General features: G+C 37.6%; 1 protein-coding gene across 3 annotated transcripts in view; it reads left to right on the top strand.

Annotated features, from left to right (window-relative positions):
- The first annotated feature begins 2,122 nt into the window (after positions 1-2,122).
- cep170ba (centrosomal protein 170Ba) overlaps positions 2,123-9,334 on the top strand; it is a 30,734-nt gene continuing 23,522 nt past the window's right edge. For all 3 annotated transcript variants that reach the window (XM_046855369.1, XM_046855368.1, XM_046855367.1), the window contains exons 1-2: positions 2,123-2,415; positions 4,233-4,370. In XM_046855369.1, coding sequence (XP_046711325.1) covers positions 4,266-4,370 — 105 coding nt within the window. In that variant the 5' untranslated portion in view covers positions 2,123-2,415; positions 4,233-4,265. The remainder of the gene's footprint in view (positions 2,416-4,232; positions 4,371-9,334) is intronic.

Below are 9,334 nucleotides of genomic sequence, written 5' to 3'. Positions count from 1 at the left end.
CATGGTTATGGATCATGGCTTTAGACAATAGGACAAAAATGTAATGCAAGACAAAAACAAACAAAAAACTGTCTCTTGTATAGTTTTTATATCAGTTGTTCATGCCATTGTTATTACTTCCTATAAATTTCCACACGGTCAAAGGTCATTATCTGCTTCTTGTTGCTTATAGATTGACATGAATCAGTGGACAAATCAGAAACCATTACATGGCCTATGTATAATGAATAGATCTGGCTTTTCCTGCTTTCAGCCCCACATGTACTTCAGTCTTTTTCGATTGCGTCATCAGTCGCAACCTGTCAAGGTGGAAAACAAGGTTGCCAAATTGCGCAGAATTAAAGTGATTAATGCAGTTTACTGACAATGAAGAAATTTGTATTTTGAACCGGTAATCATTTTCTATATATAATCATTGCAATTGCATTAAAAAATAAATATAATAATAATAATAATAATAATAATAATAATAATAATAGATGTAACAATCCTATCAAATGTGGCAATTTCTTTGGTAAACGTTTTTCCACTTTGTTTTTGTTGGTTCCTGCTAACAATGTGCTTTTGTGCTAACTTCTATTTTGAAGATGCTCTCTATTTTTATTTCAAATCATGCAATTAGGATGGGATCTTAAGGAAAATAACATACTTAATCCAAGGTGGGATTGTAAACCAAAACTCTTGAAGTATGGGGCAAAACTGCTTAACATTAAGCAACCATGTTTCCATCCTAACAGCAACAATAACAACAATGACAATAACAATAATAATAATAAAAATAATAATAATAATAATAATAATAATAATAATAATAATAATTGTATAGTTTATATTTGTATAAGATATATTTGTCAATAAAAAGGCTAAAGGAAGGAGTTAGTAGGTACATTTACATCAGTTGACTGGTTTGTTGACAGTAGTATGGTGGGCTGGTTCTTATCCCAGAGATCCCTCAGTCTGTATTACCTTCTGGCTCGCTCTTTAACTATGTAACAATAAGGATAAAATCCTAATTTAGAAAAATATATTGCTTGTTTTAAAAATCCTTATTTTACTCTCCCTGTCACCCCTGTATTCATTCTCTCTCTCTTTCTTTCTCTCTTTCTTTCTTTCTTTCTTTCTTTCTTTCTTTCTTTCTTTCTCTCTTTCTTTCTCTGTCGAGTTAAACATGCTCCTGAGGTACCAGCCACCAGGGATCTTTTCCCCCTCTTTTCTTTTTTGTATCTGCCTGATTCATCCTGCTGCTCCACCTCTGGATGGAGTTCTCTTCATTTGGAGAACACTCTGTACATCTGAGGATGGTTCCACATGAACAACCTGAAGATCCATTAAAGTAATGAGCAAGATGAAAAGTATGAGGATGGATATGGACTGTAATTAATATCAAAAGTCTGCTACAGTGGCTGATATAATAGGACTGCAGTATGCACAAACAGTTCTGCATTTAAGCAGCCATCACTGAACAGTACACGATGACCATTTAAAACTAAACAATGATGGAACTTCAATGACTGGACATTTGGTGCCACCCAGATGAGGATGGTTTCCCTTTTGAGTCTGGTTCCTCTAAAGGTTTCTTTATCATACCATCTCAGGGGGTTTTGCAACTGGCTTACTCATTACAGACAAACTTAAGATAGATAAGATATTTCTGTGTTACAGCAGCAAAGAAAAAGAAATGTGCAAATATATATAATATATAAAGAAAAGTCAAAATATAGGCACTAAATTATAGGCACTAACATAGAATATCATAATTTATAACCAATTTATCTCAATAAAGCTGCTTTGGAAGAATATCCATTGTTTATAAAATAAAATTTGTATTTGAATTAAATTGAATGTTACTGTTTATATCTTAATACCCTTTGTTTTTTCTTTTTTAAGAATAACATCACAATGCTGCCGAATGACCACACTGACCTTAGTCTTCACAAAACATTACTGTATTTACAATATTCAGTTTAGAATAGTTGTAAACTGTAATTAATCAGTAAGATTTTATAATTTCATAAATAATTCGTATTTCTGACTTTTACAATATTTTATAAAGCTACAGGTTGGTGTTGGATTTTAGAGAAACCTGGCAACCTTAGAAGTCTGCGTGGTGGAGCTGGGAGAACTCGCTGCTCTCCTGTCTGGGAAGGGTGTGTGTGTGTGTTTAATCCACCTGGATGACAACGGCTCTTGGGTTGTACGTTTATTTCTTTCATTTGACCAAAGAACACGAGCTTAGTGTTGGAGGAAGAAGAGTATAAATGAGAGCTGAGTGTCAGAGCGGTTGTTGTTGATGCTGTTTTGTGGGAATGTTAAAGTCACACTCGGAGTTTCGGACTTGGAAACGCGTTTGTTCATTTCCTGTTGCTGAACGCGGGGAACAACACACTCTCCCTCCTCCCTGAAAGTTCAGTTTGGGTGAGTATTAAACATGTGGACACGTTAATCTCGCCTTGGACACGTGAACAGGATGAAGGACGAGCAGGAAGAAAGTGTAGTGTGATCAGTTTCGGAAAGCTAAGTTTCGCTAGCAGTGTCCGCGAGCCGTCCCTTATACTCCACTTTAATTTATATGAACACATTAAATTTCATTTGTTTATTTTCAACAAAATGTCGCTTATGCTCGTTTAATAAATAAAAGAACAGACTCGGAGTGACTTCCTGTGGATTTAGAGCAGATAATCAAATAGGAAAGCAGGATGTTCTCACGCTCGCGCACTCACAGGACAAGTCCGCGTCGTTCTAAACCCTAGAACTCAACACTAAATAGTGTAGAGGGCGGTGACGTCACTCACCTGTGCCGAATGAGAGTTTATAAGTGTTTAAGTGCAGCAGTGTGCGGTTTAGGACACAGCCTGCGACTGCAGCAGGACACTGGGTATGAATGTGACTGCTGATAAAAATCTAAGATTGTACTTGGGGTTTATTTTTAGGTCTGGATTACATGTAGGTTCATTAGGAAACTGAATATATATATATTTTTATATGTGCTAAAAGTTATTTAGTTTGCTAAACCTGCTGGAAAAGTTTACCCTGTTCAGCAGCTGGAAAGTGCTGCTGTATATCCACTGCTTATTTATTGAATTATAAGTAATTACCCTCAGGGATTAATAAAGTGGTCTGTTTATGTATCTATTAGGGCAATAAGAGAATCAGAAAATCGTAAACATTTTTAATGAGAAAGAAATGCAGATCATCAATTGAATGATCGCTGCCCACTTCTGGTGACATGAGTGACAGTTACCATTGGTGACCAGATGTAGGCGTGTCCAGTGACTTTATGCAAATTTGGGGTGATCTGGTACAGCGACTACTGACAGGAGTTAAGATTGTAGGGTGGATATGATTGTTGTGCGGACCACTGATAAACATTACTATCGCAACAGGTAGGGGGACATGTCCACTGGACATGCCCAGCTGAGGTCATGTGATAAGCCCACATTATTGGACATGACCACATCAGTTCAATTCAGTTTTATTTGTAGAGCCCTTTTAATAATGGACATTGTCCCAGAGCAGCTTCACAGAGATAAAGGGGTTATAAAGTATAAGTTCGGTGCCTATAAGTTTGCATTTTATACCGTTTATTCCTAATGAGTGAGCCAGTGGCGAAAGACGGTATGAAGAAGAAACCTTGGGAGGACCAGAGACTCAAAAGCAAACCCATTATCATCTGGGTGGCACTTAATGTCCCTTCATTATAGTTTCGTCATTGTTAAGGTGTACTGTTCAGGGATGAGCGTTTAAATGCAGAACTCTTCATGCAAACTAAAGTCCTAAGCCATTGTAGCTGACTGTTGATATTAATTACAGTCCAAGTCCATCCTTATAGTTCTTGAAAATAGTCACATCTTTTCACCAATGCAGAAAGTCATCACTTTTGATTCCATTCTAAATGTCTCTGTTGCTCTGTCGTCGAGTTGCTGCACATGTGAATGTAGCTTAATAAAGAAACCGGAAAATGACCTGCTACCAGTTTGATTGGCCTGTGGTTCGGCAGGGGGTCAGAGCAAGATCAATAGTTTTTATTTGCTTTAAGTCATACAGACTTCATGGTAATCATCTTCACTTTATCGTTTATTATTTCTTTTTGATTAAGAGACTGGATTGACTTTTACAGAGAGAGCACTTGAATGACTTTGAGAGTTTAAGAGCGGAGAGAGTTTTTGTTTTTGTAGTAATTGTAATGAAGTGTTTGTAAACGTTTTCTCTAACTATTTGTCTTTGCTGTGTAGGATGCCAAATAGCATTTGATTCAGTGTGTGAAGATGAGTGTGACCTCATGGTTTCTGGTGAGCAGCTCAGGCACACGTCACCGTTTGCCTCGAGAGATGATCTTCGTTGGCCGGGAGGACTGCGAGCTGATGCTGCAGGTGACACACACACACACACACACACACACACACACACACACACTCATACGATCATATGCAAACCTCAGCAAAAAAAATATGTTATTTAACCTGAACACAGTGAGATCTGCATTAAAATAACACTGCTAACCCGAGCCACTTAAACCTGCCCATACCATGAAACAGTGGCATCAAGTGTACTGCAATACATGAACACATATCATGCTACCTAACATAGTCATTTAAAAAAAATAGATTTGAAACATATGCACATAGTCATTAAAGACACCAAACTGGGATTGATGATGATTACTGTATTATATTAGTAGTATTGCCATGAGGATAGAACAGGCAGTAGAAGCAGGATCAGACTGCTAACTGTAGTCTGGTCATAAGTGTGTGGCAGCGCCGGTGCGGATGTTCGTCTTCATGCTAGTACTTCCTGTCACTGTTTAAGTTCAGAGATAAGAAGACTGCTCTCTATCTAGCAGTCGGGATTTAAACTCAAAAACAAATCGACTGCAGTGAATCTTTTATGAATTTTTTTATATATCGATTATGCATTTTTAAGAATCGATGCAGTATCCGCAAACAAAATATCGTTGATGCAATACAGGTATTGATTTTTTTCTCTCTCTCTCGCTCTCTCTCTCTCTCTCTCTCTCTCTCTCTCTCTCTCTCTCTCTCCTTCCCTCCCTTCCTCAACCCCTCTTATTTTCCTTTTTGTTTACATCCCTAACGTCTGGTGACCCTTGTGAATCAGAGCAGTAGTTATTGGTGTACCTCACCATTATCAAAGCCATTATATTGATTATTGAGTAAAGTGATCAGTCTCCTCACCTTGTCATCTTTACTCTTGTTCATCCAAACCTCAAAAAACGAGTCTGTACTCTAAATGGAAAGTTTGGCAGCAGAAAGCCTTATGTATGTGATAAATGAAGCAAATCTGTAAATAATACTCAATTGAGATTTGTTAAACAGATAAATGCCCTCAGACTGAAAAAATGAGTGCTTTCCTGCAGTTTTTTTTAGTTTAGAGTCTGCCAGAGAACGTGAAAGTTTACACGTGAGGATAATTCATGGATAGAAATTGTGTTTGAAACCTGACAATGAATCGCCGGCTGTCAAAATGAAAAGGTTGAAGAAGGTCAGGTGTCCGCAAACTTTTGTCCATATGTATGTCAGAGTGGGACGACATATAAGTTTGCGAAACAAAAAATAACAATAATTGGCACAGTAAAAAAAAAACTTAATCGAAATGGCTGGTTTTATTCTCATTCTGTGAACAAACAAAAAGCCTGTGTCCCTGAGTTATAATGACATCACTCATTCAGTGCCTCTCAAATCCAAAAGCACTGCAGAGCAAGTTATCATGATGCTTGTCTTGACTGTATCCATTGTAGGTTATCTGGCGCCACAGAAAAAGTGACACACACACACGTTTTTAGGACACAACTTGGTTTAGTAGATTTGTGTACAGCAAGACTTGCTGACTGATGTACCAGATCATTTTCATACTTAAAAATGTATAATTGTATTGGGTTAAAATACTTTGAAAAATGTTTTGTCTGTTTAATTATAAGGTTTGTCTGATGTTCGTCCTGGAGGTTGTGATTGCGCTTCATTATTCATAAACATTGAGCAGAACTTCCAGCATGTCAGCATTTTTACTGCAGTGGCCTGATAGCAGCGATTTGCAACTCTCTCGCTCGCTCTCTCTCTCTCTCTCTCTCTCTCTCTCTCTCTCTCTCTCTCTCCTTCCTCCTTCCCTCCCTCCCTCAACCCCTCTTCTTTTCCCTTGTCTATGTAGGCCACTGGAAACCGCTCTGGCTTTTAAACTGTTTATTCATTTCACTTTTTTCTGCGGTTAGTTTATAATGCTTTCTTCACCACATAGGTTTAGCTGAATAAAATAAAAACCCATCCCATTACGTCTGCATTCATGATCTCAATAATACAAAAACCTCAACTCTCAGCCTGTGATCTTTTTGCATAAATGCTCAGTCACTCGTTTGTTCGTATCATGCCTCCTAACCATAAGCTTTCGATTGTGCTGAACAATGTCAACATAGGAAACAATGCATCTAAAACTCTAATAGCAACTGTGGTTCAGAGATCTGAAACATGAAGCTCCTGTTTGTTTTTAATGAGCGGTCTGGAACTTCTCGATTGAGGATTGTTTAGGCTCTAGGTAAGTCGCTGCACTTTTTCAGATATGCTGGCATACTGTGGCTATTTAAAAAGGAAATAGTTTACCTTATCTTTTTCAGGTTAAACACATCCCTGAAACCAAAATGAATCGTTTTAGAATAATAAAAAATAAAAATTACATCATCTGCACCAAACTAACTTGGAAAGTATTATGCAGGATCTCGTTCTCAACAGGTATCGCTTGGTAGAAGGGTACAAAAGCAATTCCTAAACGTTTCTTTAGATCATCACGTGATAACAAGGCAACACAGTGACATTACCAAGAACAAGATATCCCTCTGAGCAACAACAAAATCTTATTCTGGCAGCTGCTTGAAGACCTACAGCAACATTAAAAGAACGGAAGCATTAGCAAGATCTGATCACTATTGCATATGACAACAATTCCTCACAGATCTGGGTTAGGATGGCTAGAAGCCATTTCTTAAAAAATTTCATCCCAAATTATGTATTGTGGTTTGATGAGAACAAGGTAGAACTTTCAGGATATAATTAAAAAAGATATGTATGGTGTAGGGGGGGGAGACCCCAAGACTACTACCCAAAGACTTATGAATTATGCCATTAAGCTGCAACTGGGACTTTTGCTTTAGTCAAAAAAGAGAAAAACACGGATAGCTCTTAATGCCAAACTGTTTTTGGCACAAAACCTACAGTTTGGCAGCTGAATAGAGAGAAATATTTCCGATGATTAAAAACACAAATTCAAATAGATCATGTTGTGGAGTCCAGATTTAAATCCTACTGAAAAACCTGTAGATTGGATTAAAAAGTGTGTGTGCTCAGGAGTGTGTGCTCACAGCTTGATAAATCTGGAGTATTTGTAAAGAGAAACCGCAGTGGAAGCACAATACAATGTAGGGCAGCACTAAATGCCAGAAAGCTTCTATTCATTGCCTTGTTCTGCTTTTTAAAGTGCAGGACAATAAGCGAGTAGCAGAAATTTGAGGATGTTTCAGTGCTCGGAGTTCTTCCCTGGCTTTGGATTCAAACTCACAGAGGCGTCTTTGATGAGCTCTAACGAGGCAGCAAATGAGTTTGGCTAAAGAGCGCAGCTTCCCCCTGATGTGTGGAAGATAAGGATATGAAAGATAACGCGAATAAAAGCCTGTCTGTAGTTGTGCTCTCCTTTAGATATTTGCTGAGAGTTTGATCCCTTTGTTGCAAATTCAATAAGAAATTGATTTTGATTTACTCATAAATGGTTTCTGGTTTTGTGTAATCACCTGCTGGGTTAAATTTTTGTTTGTTTTTGCTACACATAGATAATGGAGTGGTGTATGTATCATTTTATGTAAAGGTTGCATAAAATTATCTGGAAAAGCAACAAGCATGACCTGTGAAAGCACTTCCAGATTGACCCTTTGACCTACACCACAAACTCTGGACAGATAAGCGACAGCAAAATAAACACTCGTCTTCAAGCATTCTGTTTTCATTGTCGACCTTTTTTTTGGCTTGCTGTAATCAAGCCTTGATGTCATTTGGCCAATTAGACAAGAGCGAGGTAATGAAAACTCTCGTTTCTGATGTAACTAGCTCTATAGCCTCTTTAGTTTCTGGTCTGAAAATAACGTACGAGTGGATATGAATGAATGCGTTGCAACAGAGGATCTGCTACAGAGGTGGTGGTGATGTGTGTTCAGAAAGCTCGAGCTGCTAAATTTTTTTTGCACAAAATCAAATATGCCGTGTATACAAGTCTGTTTACACTGTGTTGTGTATAAAGATAAGAACCCTCACCAACCAGCCTCCATAGAGTTCCACTAGATTTTTTTTTAGTGGTTTGTTCTGGTCTGTTTTTGCTGTATTTATGGTTATATGTGAATACTGCTAGTTTAGTCCTGCACTTTACATTGGGATCAGTAAAGTCTCTCTCTATACAAATATCTATCTATAGCTGATACCAGTTCTTAATTTTACATTTACTGGCTCTGCTACACTTTATTATTTTTTTCAACAATGTGGTTCTTCTTCAATTTGTTACTATTAATTTGGAATACTTTTCTAGCATGTTTTAAGATTTGACAATTACAAAAGGGATTCATGAGGATGTGGTGTGCCGAGGCTCAAGATCTTAAATGGCTCTCACAGAAGCCCTGACCTCAACCTTAGTTCAAGCTTTGGGATGAACTGGAACATCAGAACTTGCTCAACACCAGTGCTTGACCTCTAATGCTGTTGTGACTAAATGATCACAAATCCCCACAGCCACTCTCTAACATTTAGTGAAAAGCCTTCCCAGAAGAATGGAGGTTACAGTAACTACAAAAGCAGGACTAAATCTGGAATGTTACCACAAAGTTGAAGGCACAAAAAATTCTGGACTTTACTAACTGTTTATTAATGAGCACAAAACTCTAAAAGCACACCCCCAAGACTTTCCTGAAGAGTGGAAGGTATTATAACAGCAAGTAAGGATTAAATGTGGAATGAAGGGTTAAATAATCACATTAAAATCTTATGGTCAGGTGTCCACAAGCTTGTATAGTCTGTATAGTAAATATATATAGTTGGGGAAATTATGATTTGATCTTACAAAGAAATAAACAATCAAGAATTTTGATAATAGGTTTATTTTAACAGAAAGAGAATATAAAAAATAAATGCATAAAACTAATTCTGACTCCCACAGACCCAAATTAGTCTCTTTGAGAAAAAAACTCCTACCACATTCCAGCTTTGTGCAGGTCTACAATCTCGTCCCTGACGTCCTTTGACAGGTCTTTTGCCCATTGTGGTGAAGAGGTTTGAATTGAAGAGGTCGATTCTGT

This window comes from Silurus meridionalis, chromosome 8 (genome assembly GCF_014805685.1).
Source record: "Silurus meridionalis isolate SWU-2019-XX chromosome 8, ASM1480568v1, whole genome shotgun sequence".
Classification (NCBI taxonomy): domain Eukaryota; kingdom Metazoa; phylum Chordata; class Actinopteri; order Siluriformes; family Siluridae; genus Silurus; species Silurus meridionalis.
Note: the sequence above shows the minus strand (reverse complement) of the source record. Positions and strands in the feature narration are given on the sequence as shown.